The sequence below is a fragment of the Arvicanthis niloticus genome, chromosome 12 (assembly GCF_011762505.2).
Source record: "Arvicanthis niloticus isolate mArvNil1 chromosome 12, mArvNil1.pat.X, whole genome shotgun sequence".
Lineage (NCBI taxonomy): Eukaryota > Metazoa > Chordata > Mammalia > Rodentia > Muridae > Arvicanthis > Arvicanthis niloticus.
Genome location: NC_047669.1, coordinates 7,478,930 through 7,498,166, shown reverse-complemented (window position 1 = coordinate 7,498,166; position 19,237 = coordinate 7,478,930). Strand labels below are relative to the sequence as shown.

General features: G+C 42.2%; 1 protein-coding gene across 6 annotated transcripts in view; it reads left to right on the top strand.

The window, feature by feature from the left end:
• Abcc5 (ATP binding cassette subfamily C member 5) overlaps window positions 1-19,237 on the top strand; it is a 122,987-nt gene that overhangs the window by 101,222 nt on the left and 2,528 nt on the right. For 5 of the 6 annotated variants that reach the window (XM_034515745.2, XM_034515746.2, XM_076942674.1 and 2 more), the window contains 3 exons: window positions 13,023-13,101; window positions 14,731-14,844; window positions 15,923-16,087. In XM_034515745.2, coding sequence (XP_034371636.1) covers window positions 13,023-13,101; window positions 14,731-14,844; window positions 15,923-16,087 — 358 coding nt within the window. Of the gene's footprint in view, window positions 1-13,022; window positions 13,102-14,730; window positions 14,845-15,922; window positions 16,088-19,237 lie in introns of those variants that run through there. The other variant, XR_013113464.1, reaches the window with a different exon arrangement.

Sequence of the window (19,237 nt, the reverse complement as noted above, 5' to 3'; positions counted from 1 at the left end):
AATACGCTGAATTCTCACCCATGTTCCCAGAGTCCACACTGCTGAGGGCCTTACTTCAGCATTCTCTCCTCCTGGTGACGTCATGTGCTGGAACTCTTGATTACACTTCACCAACATCCTTAGGTACTTAGGCAACACGTTCTTATAAGTGACACAAAGATAATTAACTTTGGCTTACTTTGCTGCCACCTGTCGGACTTTAGGTCTTTTTCAGGACTAAGCATTTTATTTGGAACTAAGTTTTGAGGCTTCTGCCCATAACCATAGAGCCAGCACAAGTGCTGAGCCCAGCTGTCACCTATAGGTCTTTGCAGATGTCCCTTGAGAATTTCCCCAAAGATTCAGCAGGTTCTCAGCTAAAATGTTAGTAAAGGACTATTGCAACTCGACCCTGGATCCTTGGGTAAAGCCTCCTTCCTTTACCAGAAAGCTGGCCCCAGCCTAGGACAGAATAGACAGTATCTTTTGGGAGTCTAGGGGTGACTTCCCTCCCACAAGAAAGAGGTCTGACCTTAATGTCAATGCCAATGGAATGGCAGGCAAAATTGAGATGTCTCATAAACAAGACACTGCTGACCCGAGAGAGGACTAAGAGGTGTTGGTCTTAGGGAGATCAGAGTGGAACGAGGGTGTCAAGAGTTCAAGAGTTCTTAATGTGTATCTATACATCACAGTGGGATTCTTCTGAGAACGCTGGACTAGGGAATGGTTATGACTGGTGTCTACTGCTCCAGTGCCCTGCAGCAGGTGAAGAGGCTGCATTGGGAAATCAGACTGCATCATTGTGATTAGTTCTTGAGTGTGAGTTCTGAGATTTTTTTAAAATAGTTTTTTTTATGCAATATATTCAAACCATGGGTTCCTCTCCCTCACTTTCAGATCCATCCATCTCCTTAACCTTCCAGCCTCACACCTCCCTCCTTCTCACACTCTCTCTCTCTCTCTCTCTCTCTCTCTCTCTCTCTCTCTCTCTCTCCCTCTCCCTCCCTCCCTCCCTCCCTCCCTCCCTCCCTCCCTCCCTCAAATGAGGAAATAGAAAGACCAGCATAAAACAAAATAAATGAAGAAGAAAAAAAAGCATACATATGCAGACAGACACAATACACAAATCTGTGCACAAACCCCATAAAAACACATAATTGGAAACCATAATATACAGGCAAAAGATCTGTAAAATAAAAAAAAAACTGCAAACAGAGCAATATGAGACAAAAAAATGTCTTTAAAAATACTTTTGCATTCATTTTGTGTCGTTCGCCTACTGCTGGGCATGGGGCCTGCCCTTAAGTGTGGTTTGTAAACCCAAATAGACTCCCTTGAGGAAACTTTTCCTTTGTGAGCAGTTGTTAGTTGGAGATAGCTTCTTGGCTGGGAATGGGAGCTTATGTCTAGTTTTCCATCTCAGCACTAGGACCTGTCAGGCTTGAACCTCTATAGGCTCTATGCATGCTGCCACAGTCTGAGTTCATATGTACATCTGTCCTATTGTGTCTTTCTGCTGTTGCCTCCTCTGCATAAGTCACTGAACCTGGAAGGAAGGGATTTGATGAAGACCTCAGATTTAGGGCTGAGTGTTCCCAAGGCTCTCACTCTCTGCATATTGTCCAGTTGTGGGTCTCTGTGTTAGTTCCCATCTACTTCAGGAAGAAGCTTCTCTCATGGTGACTGAGGGAGACACTGATCTATGGGTATAGCAGAATGTCCTCCGGAGTCATTTTATTGCAATGTTCTTTTAGCAGGACAATAAATATTTGGATTCTTTTTAGATCCATGGCCTTTCTGGTCTTAAGTTCTTGGCCACCTGAGCAGTGTCAAGCATGGGCCCTATCTCATGGAGCAGGCCTTAAATCCAATCTGATAGTGGTTGGTTAGAATATACACAATGTTTGTGCCACGCATGTACCAGCATATCTTGCAGACAGGTCACCACTGTAGATCATTGTAGATCAAAGGATTTGTAGCTGGATTTACAGCTCAACTTCTCTGTGCCATGGAGATATATGAGTGTTGTCTTTAACAATAGGGACATACCATCAGTTTGTGGAGACAACTGATAGCCTTGGCAATGGCTGAGTTGTTTGGGGATTTCCATGGTGCTCCTTTGACCAACAACTCAATTAGATGCAACCCATTCCTGGCATTGGACATTTTACTTGGTGACAAGAAATGTCTTACTGGGGCTTCATCTCCTCCATTATTGCCTCCTTTCGATTTTTTTCATATATGTATATATTTTAAGACACTTCTACTATAGTAGGTTTTTATATGAGCCCTCAGATGGCCCTTAGTGTTAGCTGTCCATCCCCATGTTCCTTCCCTTACCATGCTCTTCCCTCCCCATCTTCATTTAATCCTCAGGTTCCAGTCTCCATGTTTTCTAACTATATATTCTATTTACCCTTCCTTTAGAGAGCCATTCCCACCTGCTCGTCCCTTACTCTCTACCTAACCTCTGTGGTTCTACAGATAGTAGTATTCCTACTGAAGGTTTAATAGCTATCATCCGCTTATAAGAGAATACATACTATATTTGTCTTTTGGGGTCTGGGTTACCTCACCCAGGATGATTTTTTATAGTTCTACCCATTTACCAGCCAGCAAATCTCATAGTTTCATTTTTCAATCAGCTGAAGAATAGTCTACTGTGTAAATTACCATATTTTCCTTAGCCATTCATCTGTTGATGGACATCTAGGCTGTTTCCAATTACTGGCTATTATAAATAGAGCAACAATGAACATGGTTGAGAAAGTGTCTCTATAGTAGAATGCAGAGTCCTTTGGGTATAAGCACAACAGCTTCCTGAGAATTGCTACACTGATTTCTGTAGTGGTTGTACAAATGTACATCCCATTAGCAATGGATGAGTGTTCCCCTTTCTTCATATCCTTGCTGGCTCGAACTGTCATTTGTTTTATTGATCTTGGCCATTCTGATTGATGTTAAGATGAAATCTCAAAGTAGTTATGATTTGCATTTCCCTGATGATTAAGGATGTCGAGCATTTCTTTAAGTGGTCCTCAGCCATTTGTGTTTCCTCTTTTGAGAACTTTAGATCTGTGTCCCATTTTAAATTTTTTTATTGTTAACATATTTTAGATATCAATCCTCTCTCAAATATGTAATTGGCAATTTTTTTTTCCCATTCTGTATCCTGAAAATTTGTCTGGATGATGCTGTTCTTTCCTATGCTCGAAGCTTCTCAATTTTATGAGGGCCCATTATTCATTGTTGCTCTTAGTGCCGGTGCTAACAGTGCTGTCTTCAGAAAGTCTTTTCCTGTGGTACTGAGTTCAAGCCTATTCCACACTCTGTCTTATTTGAGCTCACTGTTGCTGTGATAAAGCACCATGGCCAAAAGTAAGTTAGGGAAGGAAGGCTTTATGTGGTTTATGCTTCCACAGCACTTCTCATCATTTGAAGGAAGTCAGGACAGGAACTCAAAACAGGGCAGGAGCTAAGGCGAGGCCATGGAAGAATGCTGCTTAACTGTTTGGATGCACATGGCTTGCTCAGCCTACTTTCTGATTCTAGTCAGAACCACCAGCCCAGGGGTGACTCCATCCTCAATGTGACTCCATCCTCCTACATCAATTACTAATTAAGAAAATGCCCTACCAGCTTCCTACAGCCCAGTTATATGGTGGCATTTTCTCAATTTAGGTTCCCCCTTCTCTGATACTCTAGCTTGTGCCAAGTTGATATAAAACTACCCAGGACATTCTTCTATTAGATTCATAATATCTGGGCTTATGTTGAGGTCCTTGATCCCTTATAGAGTTGAATTTTGTATAGGATGATAAATGTGGATCTATTTACATTCTCCTATATGGAGCCATCCAGTTTGACCAGCACCATCTATTAAAGATGCTGTCTTTTCTCCACTGTTTATTTTTGGCTTCTTTGTCAAAAACCAGGTGTTCACATGTATGTGGACTTACGTCTAGGTCTTCAGTTAGATTCCATTTATCACCATGTCTGTTTTATTGCCAATACTATGTTGTTTTTATTACTATAGCTTTGTAGTACAGTTTGACATTGGGGATAGTGATACCTACAGAGGTTCTTTTATTATTCAAAATTGGTTTTAGCCATCCTGGGGATTTTGTTTCCATATGGTGGTGAAACTGTTTTTTCAGTTTCTGAGAAGAATTGTGTTGGAATTTTGATGGAGATTGCATTGAATCTGTAGATTGCTCTTGGTAGGATGGCCATTTTTACTATATTAATCCTAATGATCCATGAGCATGGGAGATTGTTTCATCTGCTATCCCCTCAGTTTCTTTCTTCAGTTTCTTTAAGTTTTTATTATATAAATCTTTTGCTTGCATGGTTAGAGTTATCTTACACACATGCACACGTGCACAAACACACATATATTTTGAGGCTGTTGGGAAGGTGGTGTTTCCGTGATTTCTTTGTCATTTGTATATAGGAAAGCTACTGATTTTAATTTTGTATTCTGCTACTTTGCTGAAAGTGTTTATCAACTATAGAAATTTATTGGTGAAATTTCAGGGTTATTTAGGTATAAAATCATATCACCTGCAAATAGAGATACTTTGACTTCTTCCTTCCTTGTTTGTTTCCATTTGATCTCTTTCAGTTGTCTTATTGCTCTAAGCTAAGACTTCACATATTACATTGAATAGGTATCTAGAATATACAAAGAACTAAAAAACAAAAACAAAAAGCCCCACCAAAAACCCAAAACAAAACAAAAACCTAAACACCAAGAAAACAGCTCATTTTTTTTTTGTTGTTGTTTTTGTTTTTTGAGACAGGGTTTCTCTGTGTAGCCCTGGCTGTCCTAGAACTCACTCTGTAGACCAGGCTGGCCTCAAACTTACAACTCATTTTTTAAAATGGGACATGAAGCTGGTTATGATGGCTCACCCTTAATCCCAGTACTTGAGAATCAGAGGTAGGTGGATCTCTGGGTCCCAGGCCTGTCTCAAAACAAAACAAAACAAAACAAAATGGGGCAAGGAACTAAACAGTTTTCAAAAGTCAAATGCATCCATGTTCACTGCTGCTTCATTCACTATAGAAAACAACCTACATATCCGTCAGATGATAAATGGATGTGATACATTTGCACAACAGAATGTTATTCGGCTCTTCAGAAAAAATGAAATTGAGCCAGAAAAATAGTTCAGATAGTTTAGGAATACTGACTGCTCTTTGAGAGGACCCAGGTCTGATTCCAAGCACCTATGTGGTAGCATATAACTGTGTATAACTCCAGGGGATTCAACACCCTCTTCTGGCCTTTGTGGGCACCAGCATGTACATAGTGTACAAACATGCCACAAAACACCCATCAAATAAAATAACTTTAAAAATTTTTTATATGAAATTTTATAGGTAAATGGGTAGAGCTCATTTTGGGTGAGGTAACGTGGACTTAAGAAGGCAGATGTCATAGGCACTTTTCTCATCTGAGTCTCCAGATATGTTGTGTTCCATTAGAAATGGCCTCAGAGATCAGGAAATTAAGTGGGTGTATGTAGTGGGAGATACTTTAAAAATGGCTGCTGGTCAAGCCGACTATCTAAGCTGCAGCGGCTCTGCCTAGCTCAGCTGCCATGTTTCGCTGCCAGAGGCCACGTGCACACCACAGCTAGAAACAGCCAGCCAGAAACACCAGCCCTGTCACCCATGAGACACCAGTGTGGGAGATGGCTCTGACAATCTTCCACACTGTCTCCACAAGTCTGCGCATTGCCCAGACCATCCCACTATCCATGCTGGCCCGGTAGGAAAATGAGACTCTAATGCTTAAATATTAATCAAAGGCTTTATATATTTAGTAATGCTCAATAACAATATGCCTATACAATTAAAATTGTTTCCCAATTAGCTAACCTAAATATAAGTTGTTACCCGTGACTGCTCTCCATATCTGCGTGGTTCTCCATCCTCTTATATCTCTGCCTTCTCTAGCTCTTCCTCTTCTTCTTCTTACTCCTCCTACCTTATTCCTCCCACCTTAGCTCCTCCTACAGGTATATTTCAAGGGAAGGGAGATGAAGTGCAGTAGTATAGCGAGTTACAGCAAAGTAATGAAACAGAGAAGGGTAGCTGAGGGGGAGATGACCACCAGTTAAAAAAATATGAAGCTACCTGTAGAACCTTCCTAAAATATATGCATATATATATACAAAATGTCTAAATGGGATTACCCTATAATGGGGCAAAATGCCCTTACTGGACACCAGAGGCTAACAGATAAAAAGCCAATGCCAGGAATGGAGTATGTTTTTTGGAGGCCTCTCACCTCACTCCTCTGAAAAGAAGCATTACAGACTATTGCCAATGCTCTTGATTGCTTTTGGGAACTTGACTATATGACACTATTTCTGAGGACACCACACACTTGAGTCACAGGACATGCTACTGGAGAAGCAAAGGAATTACCAGTCTTACCCATATGTGAACCCTGTGAACTACAACAATGACTTGTGTGGTAAGGCATACCCAAGGTACAGTAGTGACGTAATAGCATGGAGTGACCAGCCAGTACCTGATTGTTTAAGGGCTGCTCAAAGTTGAAACCTATACATGGCATCTTTATTGGTTCCAAGAACCTGTGGCTACACATGTCATAGGTCCTAGAGGAGCATGTACTACTATTACTGTCCTAAATGGACATAACATTAAGCCGACTTGTAATGACTCATCAGTACACCTGGAGAGTAATCCATCTTCTACCCCTCATCAGAGAAGATGTGTTCCGTGCCCCTCTCTGAGTCCCCTTCGCCCGCGAAAGAGACACGTGAGGCAGTGTTCGGGTGGTTACCACAGCGAGGCTTTATTCTTGTATAAGCAGAAGCGGAAAGACCCAAAGCCTGGGAAAGGCACTGCTTATATACACCCTAGAGTGAAGTGTTCACTTCTGATTGGCTGTTCACTCATCACCCAATAATATGCCCCGGGATGGGCAGTGACTTTGGCGCTTTTGCCTTTTGCACCTGTGCAGTTACTTGTTTACTAGTGGGATGCCCACGCCATCTTGTAATGGCGGATGCTATCACGCTCACACGGCTCCTTACATCTCCCACTATCTATATATTTAAGATGGAACAGCCTATTGCCTATCAAGCGCGGCACCAACTCAGTGAGGGAAAACAGAGGCCTGATCCCCTGTGCAAAATGAGATATTGTAATGGGTTTCTTCTCTTGTCATCGTGCAATAAGTAATACTTCCCATACCCATCTCGATGCCTTTTGACAGGGAAAGGGAGCCTCCACCCTGGGGCGCCACCAGAGGAGGTTTCTTGGCATCAAACCTTTGTGCAATCAGGCATATTTTCGGGAAATCTATCCACACTCGTAGAACATTCCCTGTCGAGTACCCACTCGTAACACCTCTAGATATTCAGGTACCACAGTTATTCAGGCAAGGGCTGGCTAGACTTGGACCTCTCATCCACCCAGTGCAATGGGCTGAACCCTTGGGGTGCATCAACTGAGGGTCTCAGTCATCAGCTACTTTCTTAGCCTAGATAGCCAAATTTCAGGGGGAGATGCTTGCTCAAGGCTACGAGTGCTTGGGCGATAGCGACCTTGTCACGTTTTTGTTGGGCTCTGAGCTTACAGACCAATCATAACATGAACACTAATCCATAACATAGGGCTGCACCAAACAGGCCTATCCCCACCTTTTAAGAAAGAAGGAAAAGGCAGAGGTAAGCCAAGAAGTAAAATCGCCAGGGGTAACGGGGTCCACTCGTGTTCCATTAAGACTCGAGATCCGGATCTGCAATCACTGCTGCATCTGGTCCAGCTCCCTAGTCCACTTCCCTTGTAAATAAGCAGAAAGATTATGGCTTTGAATAAATGTATCATTCATAAATCTCAGAGGTGTAATACAAGATGTGGGGTTGCTGACACGCAGCTCATTTGAACCACATCCGTGAGCTGCTCCACATGGGCTTGGAGCAAATCAACTCTCTGGTTGACCAACAGGATGCCTGATACCAGGTATGCATCCACTTTCTGTAGAATGGTCAAAGCCTCAGAAGTCTTTTCTGAAATTTGATTAACAACAGTAGCTGCTGTAACTTTATTAACCATGCCTGTGCCTGCTGTCACAGCTGCAGCTGCAGAGATGGTAATAGCAGTGATAATGGCTGCAGTAATGCCAAAGTCTCTTTTATGTCTCAATAACGATGTAGTAGGGAAAGTTTCAGGATCAGCTTCTACTGGGATGGGCACAAAGGTAGGCACGTGCACAACCAAGGCTAGGTCTAGTGATCCATTCCAACATTGTGCCAAAAGGCATGTAACATTCTTACAATCCAAGATATCAGAATTATTTTGAAAGTTGGATAACATAAAGAAAAATGGGGAGTCCACACACACCGACACCGGTTGTGCAGATGCATTCTTAAACACCTTATTAATTTTAATGTTATTCAAATGGCTAGAGATATTAGATCGTGTAGCTGAAACATTTTGTACTTCATGAAATATACCATTCAACAAGACAAAGGCAGATACACCTTTTTTAACATTCTAAACAGTGGCTACAACACATAATTTAACTGTGTTGAAGCAGGGTAAACTCAAGAAAATACACATATGATTTAATTACATATATTGTCTTCTCAATAGATGAGGCATCTGTAAATATAGTAAATATAGCAAACATCTTTTCTATGGTCTGCATGCATAGTAAATTTTAGGAAATACAAAAGCATGTATAGAGAAAAACTGTAACATATGATTATCAAATTTGTCTAAAATGTTTGTCATGTAATAGGCCAAATTTAATAATTCAATAACCAATTTAATTGTTATGTGGAATAAAGAATAAACCTTTTATCTAAAATGTTTTTAGGATTTTATCATATAATCTTTATTTGTAAATGAAGAAAGACAAATCCATATTAATGGTTTCTTTTGTCAAAGGGCTGCTGTGGACATATGAGTAGTAACAACACAAACAGCCAACAATTTATTATAGTCTATATAATTTATCTGTTGATAACTAATTATTTTATTATTTATTTTATTTAGCTTATTTTATTTTCAGCAAAGATATCTATCTTTTATTAGTTAATTGTCAAGGGGAATTAGGACTTGTATCCCTTTGAAAATATCAAACAGAGGTTTAAATCCTCCTATGGTAAGCTTAAGATGAGGTTTTAGCAAATTAATATCTCTAAACAACTTTTAAAAATCACTAAGAGCAAATCAAGATTAAAAGTAAACCATTTTCTTTTTGCATGTATACTCACAAGCCAGAAGATGGCGGTAGATCCCCACCACAAATGGTTGTGAGCCACCATGTGGTTGCTGGGAGTTCAGCTTTTATATTTTAAATTAAGTCTAGACTTTAATGGCTGAGCCATCTCTCTAGCCCCAACTATCTATTTTTATTAGAATGTTCTGTGTCACAATCTGATTAGGATATAACTGAGGTCTCAAATATTGAATGACACTGTCTTTGAATCTTTTTTGGAGCAACAAGTACTCTAAAAATTTTTTTAAAGCTCATTATATTGGAGCAAAGGCTTGCGGAAAAAACTTCTTTAGAGAAATCCACTAATAAATTATCACACAATGAATAATATATACTAAAAGATTTAACCTCTTAATTTTTTGTATTAAAGCAACACAATATTTATATATATAATGTAAAACAATTAACCATTTTCTGAAGCAATTATTTCTAACAAATATCACTTCATGGGCTCTTAAAAATTATGAATAAATTTACTGACTGTAAACCTCTCACCTTTACCAGAAATGTAAAGGGATGGTATAAAAACATCTTTTATATCTATAATAATTCTATAAGCATTTACTGAAATGGCAGCTGGAGTAGGCAAGTTAGGCTGTATAAATCTTAAATTTGAACTTTATTTTGGATTAATTTAATAACCAATCTTTTTTAGTCCAATGAATATATCAGATAAAAGCCAACCTTATTCTCTAATAATTGTTACATATATTAGAGGAATCCAAAGCATCTCATTTTTAACAACTTTGAATATAAAGGAATTAAAACAATTTGAACAATATTTTATCAGCAGGTACAGTTATACTCATGGAGGGAAGTAGACATAATTTTAATGTCTCCAGCATAATCATAACTTTTAGCCCACAGACTGTTGTAAAGTCTTTGGGTCTTAGATTTATCTCTCTTCTCACAAGAAACAATGAAGACAAAAGATGAATTCCGGTAAACACATTTCTAGGACCTGGTTGTGAAGACCCAGGACAAAAGGAACTTTTGGCACCCGAGCTGCAGAGCTCAGTCTGCATTGTCTTAATTCAAATGTAAATGTGCTTAACCTCCCTCCGGCCTGTTCTCTGAGGCTTGGCTAGGCCTGAACTGTGTGATTTTTGACTTTAACTTTAACTTTAAACCTTAAATTTAAACTGTAAACTTAAAAAGACACGTGTTGTATCTTTTCTCTATAAACATAGGCAAATCAAAAATTTTCAAACTCTCGGTTGAACTACCAACTGTAGCCAATGGAATATTGGCAGTTTAACTATGTTTTTAAGCCTCTTTTGTAATATTAGAGTATAACCATATTTTTGAGAAACAAAACCAATTTTTAATGATGTAAGCAATCTATTTTCTCTAAAATTAACACCAAGTAGATTACCTTTATACTATAAAGTTTTGCTGCCACAAAACAAAGTGTAAAATTTAATGGAAAACTTGTAGCATTATATAACTCAGGCTGCTGGCAGGTGCGCTGTGAGGACGGGGCAACCAAGTAACACTCAATAGCTGTAAACAATGGCAGCACTGCAGAATTTGAATGTACTGGCATGGGAACAGGCCAAGATCTAACTATGGCCCATAGTGGTATACTTATCCCCAAATCGAACATCAGTATCAGGAGAATCAGAGCCGTCATCTTGCAATCTAGCTTCATTCTTCACAATCTGCACCAGCCGAGTAGGGACCCAAATTGGATTGTCTTCACCTGTGGAATAAACACAAACAGCTCCCCTCCCCAGCCATGGCGGGGGCCTATCTCGTCCCTGACCTTGGAGAAGGGCCGCAGCAAGTCCTGCCTTAGTGAGGAGGCCTCCCAGGCCGCAACAGGCTCTCAGCCAGTCTTGTAGCCCCTTGTTCCTACGAGGGACAATGGCTGCATGGCATTCAGCTGTGGCATTTTCAAAGATCATCTGTTCTATCACTGGCATTGCTTGCTCTGGTTCCCCAAAGATTCTGCCATAAAGGGGGGTCCTTTTGTCTTCCACTCTCTCTCCACCAGCTGGTGGAGGGTCCTTAACCTTAATAGGCTCTGCAGTAGCCCTTGTTTCTTTTGAGTACTCTTTTCTTTCTCCAGGGTCTTTGCCCTTATCTGTTTCTCCAGGCTCTTTGGCCTGATCCCCAGGCTCTTTGGCCTGATCTCCAGGCTCCTTGGCCTGATGCCGGATAACACACTCTGGTTCTGTTATGCTAGGGTGGCCCTCTCCTGAAACCTCTTGACTTGCACTAATAGCTGAAAGCAAAAGCAACGCAAGCAAGAGGCTAGCTAGTGGAGCTGCGGTGGTGAGTGAAAGTCCGCTCGCAACAAAGGCTTCCACCACAGGCATATCTCTCGGAGACGTACCTCGTTCCTGTAGTCTTTTAACCTGCCCCAAAACTTGGGAGGTCTCCGCTGCGCCTTGAAGATCCTGGGTTTCGACGCCAGATGTTCTGCGCCCCTCTCTGAGTCCCCTTCGCCCGCGAAAGAGACACGTGAGGCAGTGTTCAGGTGGTTACCACAGCGAGGCTTTATTCTTGTATAAGCAGAAGCAGAAAGACCCAAAGCCTGGAAAAGGCACTGCTTATATACACCCTAGAGTGAAGTGTTCACTTCTGATTGGCTGTTTACTCATTACCCATAATACACCCCAGGATGGGCAGTGACTTTGGCGCACTTTTTACCTTTTGCACCTGCGCAGTTAGTTGTTTACTTGTGGGAGGACAGGATGCCCACGCCATCTTGTAATGTCGAATGCTATCACGCTCACGCGGCTCCTAACAAAGATGGTGCTTAATACAGAGACCCACAGATGGTCAACGTGCAGAGAATCAAAGGCAGCAGGGTGCTCAGGCCTGAATGGGAACCATCTCTGTCACAGCCCCTCTTCCCAAGGCTCAGGAATCACTGCTGACTCAGAAGGGGAAGAATGAGTGTAAGAGCCACAGGATGACTACAGGAAGCAATGTGTTCTGGGCAGAGCAGGTTTTTACACATATGAATGGATAGCAATTGAAACAGCATACACAAGACCTGGGCAAGCTCAAGCCAGACAAAGTTCCAGTGTAGAGAGGGGAGGTGGGCACTGCTGGGAGACCATTCCAGTGGAAGAATACATCCAAGAATATGTGGGCAACACAAATTGTTCTTGATAGGTTTTTGGGTTTTGTTTTGTTATGTTTTGTTTTTAAGTACATAATTGGCTGGGTTGTGAAGGGTCTTAGATCTGGGAGGAATCAAAGTAAACAGCATGAATATGATACTTACATAAAATTCTCAGATAACAAGGGAGGAAAACAGGTGTTTTCTATGTTTGTTCATAAAGTGGGATATATCTGAAGGAAATCGTGTTTCCAGGTGTCAGAGGTAATAAAATACACTGCTGTTTCTTTTGTGTTTTCATATCTGTATTTATAATTTTTTTTTACAGCTAACTTATGTTGAGTAATTAAAATAAACTTGTTTTATGAAACAGGGAGCCCCGATCTCAGGTGTTGTCCTGTGACTCCATGGGGGAGGGGGGGTCTGTGACCTTCAGAGTTGATACCCAGTTTTCTCTGTGTGCTGTTTAACCATAGACAGCCATTGAAATGTGGTTTGTTGCCAGGCAGTTGGTGCACACCTTTAATCCCAGCACTTGGGAGGCAGAGGCAGGCAGATCTCTTGAGTTCAAGGCCAGCCTGGTCAAGCCAGCAGAGTGAGTTCCAGGACAGCAGAAATACATAGAGAAACCCTGTCTCCAAAAAAAAAAAAAAATGTAGTTTGTTAAACATTGGCAGTTTCTATCATACTTCTTCCTAGATCAAACCTGGACCCTTTCAACCAGTACACGGAAGACCAGATCTGGGATGCTCTAGAGAGAACGCACATGAAGGAATGTGTAAGTGGAAGCAAGGGAGGGCTGTGCTGGCATCACAAGGCTGGGAATATGGGTGTGCTGCGTTCTGTTCTGGCTCCCTCTCCCAGCAACCATCCTTTCCCCCCACTCCAGGATGTCTGTGGGAGAATACTTCTCAGCAGGAGTTCACAGGCTTTTCACATGCATCCTAAAGTCAGTGTCTCATACAGTGATGTACTCAACTGGTAAAGGGGCTTGCCACCAAGTTTCTAACCACCTGAGTTCAAGTTCCAGGATCACATGGAGAAAGGAGAGAACCAACTCCCACCGTTGTCTGACTGCCACACTTACGGTATCACTCACACACACACACACACACACACACACACACACACACAGTAACATATACATATGTGCAGGTACACACTCTCACATACACAAACATACACACAAAAAATGTAATAAACAAAAATTTAAAGTTGGTCTCGCAGCCCTACCTCCCACAATGCTCGTGGCCATATTGGCCCCATACTCACCTTAGACTAAAAATATATTAGTGATAACTAGTCAGAACTTAATAAATTCTCGGAACACAAAAGATCTATAATTTATTGCTGATTCTATTATGTCATCTCTTATGACAGATGTCATGGAGCAACTCAGCAGACCTTGCCAGTAGCCAGTATGCAGAGGGGCACGGCTGTTCTTGAGTGGGACTGTAGCCTGAATTCAGTATCCACTGCCTCGGTCAGTTAGGTTTAGCCTTGCCTCCGTTTTACATAGAGTAGCCTCAATCTCATCTGAAGAAGAGGTTGCCAGTGTGGATTTGGGGAGTGGGACTCTGTCTTAGTTAGGGTTTCTATTCCTGCACAAAACATCATGACCAAGAAGCAAGTTGGAGAGGAAAGGGTTTATTCAGCTTACACTTCCACACTGCTGTTCATCACCAAGGGAAGTCAGGACTGGAACTCAGGGTAGGAACTTGGAGGCAGGAGTGGATGTAGAAGCCATGGAAGAGTGCGCTTACTGCCATACTTTCTTATAGAACAAGGCTACAGCCCAGGGATGGCACCACCCACAGTGGGCTAGGCCCTCCCTCCTTGATCACTAATTGAGAAAATGCCTTATAGCTAGATCTCATGAAGGCATTTCTTCAAGGGAGACTCCTTTCTCTGTGATAACTCCAGCTTGTATCAAATTAACACATAAAACCAGCCAGTACAACCTCTATGTCTTGAAAAACTGTATTTTTAGAACCAAACCTAAGGACCCACATCCAATAGGATCTTACGTTTCTGAGATATTTTCATGGGATGGAAACTAACAGAAATAGATATTGTAAACATGAATTGCCCTAGATAATATAGGTCCTTAATACATGTGTGATCACGTGGGTCTTTCAGATGAGCCAGAGTACTTATTTTTCATCTGTTTCAGAATAATTTTTTTCTTTTTGTGCATTGGTCAGAGGGTGGGAGGTGGAGGGGTGTGTGTGTGTGTTAGTGTCTCATTGTATATAGTGACTTAAACTCCTAGTATTCTTGCCTTAGCCTCCTAAGTATTAGATTATTGTGTGAGCCCCTATACCCGGCTACAATGATTTCTTTTTACCATGGATTCTGAAAGGTTTGGTTTGTATCTTTACACTTCTAACCTCTGGTCTCTTTCTAGATTGCCCAGCTACCTCTGAAACTTGAATCTGAAGTAATGGAGAACGGAGACAATTTTTCTGTTGGGGAACGGCAGCTGTTGTGCATAGCAAGAGCCCTGCTGCGTCACTGTAAGGTGAGCTGCATCGTGGGTGACATGACCTGGGCAGTGGTGAGGAGCTGGGCCCTGGGTGCAGCTCTTCCTACAGGCACACGATTCTGAGGTTCATTGCCTCTGAGCCCAGTGACACTTTCTTTTTTTTTTTTATTGGATATTTTATTTACATTTCAGATGCCATCCCCTTTCCCCATCCCCCCCCCAAAAAAACCCTATCCCATGCCCCCTTTTTCTTTTTGCTTTTATATACTTTTAAAAAATGTTAATCAAAGGCTTTATATGTTTGGTAATGCTCAGTCAGAAGTGTAACCTAATACCCAACCTAGATATATCAACTGTCTTTGACTGGTGGAGACACATGAACAACTGCCTCCATATCCCCCCCCCCCCACCCCCCAGTGTCACTTTCTAACCAGTAGTTCCTCAGTCAACCTTGCACCACTTGGCACACTGTTTCAAGGGGTCTTTGTCTTTTTTCTTCTTCAAGCTTTTGCATATATATGAATTATAGTTTGAACACATTCCCCATCATGCCACCGCCCCCCCCCCTTATTAAATTTTTGTTTATTTGTTTGGGGTTTTTGGTCTTTAGAAACAGAGTTTCTATGTATAGCCCTGGCTGCTCTGGAACTCACAAAAATCTGCCTGTCTCTGCCTACCAAGCACTGAGGGTAAAGGTGTGCACCACCATGGCTGGGCTTTGTTTTGTTTCTTAACTTCCCCTAAGCCTTTGGAATTCAAGGACAACTTTGTTTCTGGCTAAGGATAGAACTGCAGACTCAGCAGATTAACGACTGAGGAGACATCATCAGATAGAACCCTCATGCACCACTCCTCATGATGCAAACAGGAAAGGAGAAGTCCAGAAAAGCTAGTCTACATGTGAAGGTCATGGAGAAAGTGGGCGTGTTTGAGTAGATCACTGCTACACAGGTTATATGAATTCTGAGCAAACGGCATTTTCACAACCATGTGTGATCCTACTAAGAAGAAATAGTACATATACAGAATTTAAACACTAATGCTTCTTACTAAACTGAAGTGAACAAGAATGCTTGGGGAAGTAATTGGATCTGTGTCCTCTGCTCCCTGGCAGATTCTGATTTTAGATGAAGCTACAGCAGCTATGGACACCGAGACAGACTTACTGATCCAAGAGACCATCCGGGAAGCGTTTGCGGACTGCACCATGCTGACCATTGCCCATCGACTGCACACAGTTCTGGGCTGTGATAGGATCATGGTGCTGGCCCAGGGACAGGTATTAAGTTCCTCAGGAGCTCTCTCTTGGCATGGGGTCTTTGTGTGGGAAGAAAACAGGCTGGGGAGGGGCTGCCTGTCATCTTCATGTTTCTGGGCATTCACCAAACAGCCATAGCAACTTAGTTTTGGCTTGTGTTGATCAGACAGGTGCCTGTGCCCCAGGCATGCTCTTAGTCTTCTGTGGTACATAAGCAGTGACACAGGCCAGAGAGCACATGCACTTCAGTGACTTACACACAAGAATTGCCCAAAGCCAAAGCAGCAACCACCTTGGGTTTGCTCTCTGCCACCGTGTCGTGGTGCCACATTTCTCATCCAGGTTCTCCACACTTTGACAGGTCTGGTCTTAACTCACCTTCTGTAGGTCACTCTCAGCTGGCATTGCCAATAGACAGCCTCTGTGCTTTTTCACCTTGTCTTTACAGACCGTTCCATCTGCTATCTTAAAACTGTCTGTCCCTAAAGAACATGACTTAAATGCCAGAGCTTCCACAAACCACCCCGGGGCCTTATCCATCCATCCATCCATTGTAGACCTCTCACCTCATCTGTATGGTACTCTGCCTCCCATGAGAGCCCCTGTAAGCTCCCTAAGGAAGGGACTCAGTCTCACTCAACCTGAGGTCCACATTAGCACTTGCTATTACAGCTCTTTGCTTGATGGCTAGTTAAGTACAGTTATCAGTGAAATAAGCCATGGTGGTGGCTTGTGGTGGGTAGCTTGGCTTCTCATAATATTATCATATATTATTATATATACATGTTATAAAATATAATAATACTAATGGCATCACAGTATCTGGTTCTATCGAGTGGTTAGTCTGTGGCATGTTCAGTGAGCTGTATCTCATCTTCAGCATTCAGTAATTCCTTATAACTGAGAAGGAGCAGAGAGCATTCCCTGACTATATGTTATAGGTGAGAAATCTAAGGCTCAGGGCTCTGACCTTTAGGGACACAGACAGTAGAAGAGTTGGCACAGAACTAAGTCTAGTTAACTCCCTCTGCTGCCCCTGTCTCTTGGTTTGTGGAACATATTAAGAGAAGTACTAAGAAAATGTCTCACAGGCTAGCCTTTTCAAGGGCTCACCTTCTCACAGGCTTGGCTTGCCTTCAGGACCATCTTATGTGGGGAGCCAACAGAAGGAGGCTATCATCCTTGCAGCCATCTTGAGACATATACCCTGACATGAGATTTGATTACAATAGCCTGCAACAGCTGAACACACTCTGATAACATCTTGTTTTAGATACCCAGGATCTTCCCTTGGGTGTGTGAGACTTAAAGCTGTGATTTAGAGCTGAGACTTAAGGGCATGACTTAGAGATCAGATTTAGAGATAAGACTTAAGGGTGTGACTTAAGGGTGTGGCTTAGAAGTGAGACATGTAAAAGGTGAGAGGCAGACAGAAGAGTTCAGTACAACTTGGAGTAGGAATTAGGCATTGAGGAAGAAGACACTTGGACTAGAAAACTCAGAAGAAAAATTATTATTAGGTATTAGGCACTTGGAGTAGGCACTTGAGACTCGAGACAGGCAATTAGACATTAGGCACTTAGCACTTGGAAGAAGTAACTTGGAACTTGGAGGCACTAGGGACTAGGAACTAGGGACTAGGAACTCAAGACTTGGGACTTGGAGAGAAGAAGAGAGACTGAAGAATAAACAGGATTGAATCACACTGTCTGGTCTCCATTCTTCAAGTCCATCCTCACTGTCTCTCTTGCTGAACCCTGACCCGTGGACTGAAGCAGCTTGGGGCAGTGCAGGCTCTAACAATTTAGCCCCCAAGGCTTTTGGCAGTACGGGTTTAAACATTGACAGACCGGTCTGAGACATTTTGGTGCTCAACGTGGGGCAGCTCGGGCTGTAACATTTTTGGCGCCCAACATGGGCAGAGTGGTCCACGACATTTTTGGCCCCCAAGCGTGGAGCAGCTCGGGCCGCAATATTTTTGGCACCCAAGCATGGGGCAGCCTGGGCCGCAACAATCTTATAGAGGCATTTTTTTTGATTGAGGAGGTTTCCTTCTCTCAGATGACTTTAGCTTGTGTCAAGTTGACAAAAACTAGCCAGGACACTGTCTTTGCATAATTTTAGTACTGAGATCCTGTCATACATTTGAAATGCAGAGCTATTGCTGTGCGTGTAGCTGTTTAAACAGAATGCAACTTTTTAAAAAGGTTGAAGGAATCAAGAAAACCCAGGAAATATATTTTTTTTAAGGCTCAGATCCAAATCAGGAGAAGATGAGTTGTTCTTTTTGTCTGTTTGGTTTTTTGCTTTTCTTTTAAAGGCAGGATTTTACTATGTGGCCTTATTTGGCCTAGAACACACTATATAGACAAGGCTAGCTAGTTTTAAACTCACAGAGATTCTCCTGCCTCAGTGTTAAGAGTGCTGGGATTAAGATGAGTGGCACCATGCCTGGTCCTAGGGTGATGGTTCTTTAAGAGGAATTCTAGGCCAGGGAAGCAGGGTAATTGATAGGGCGCTTGCCTACCTAGCGTGCACAAGTCCCTGGCTTGTGCATAAAATGGATGTGCTAGCACAGACCTGTAACCCCAGTGCTTAGAGGCAGAAGTTTAGGTTCAGCTACACATTGAATCATACAGTCCAGCCTGGACTATATGAGACTCTGTCTCAAAAAATTAAAAGAAACTCTCTCCTTCCCTTCTCTTGATTGTTTCTTCCCTCTTAAAAAAACCATTTTTGTGACTGTGTGGAAGTCAAGTTCTTGAACCTTGATCTCCTTGCTTGAAAGCAGTCAGTATTCTTTGTCCTTCTTAGTCTTATGTATTGAACCCTAGCTGAGTGGTGTCCTGTGGATCACTGAGCACAGTACCCAGCACAGATGGTCAGCAAAAGTAGATACTGTGTGCCGTTGTTATTAACATATGTAGCTTCTTACTTCTGCCAAATGACTAATTTTAAGAGTATACAAATATAAAGACAAAACTAAAATTACATGTCATTCACATACCATCACTACTGGGACCAGCACCACCTTGACATGAGGCCAGCCTGTAACAGTCACCTCTACAGCACCCTGACATGAGGCCAGCTTGTAACAGTCACCCCTGCAGCACCCTGACATGAGGCCGGCCTGTAACAGTCACCCCCGCAGCACCCTGACATGAGGCCGGC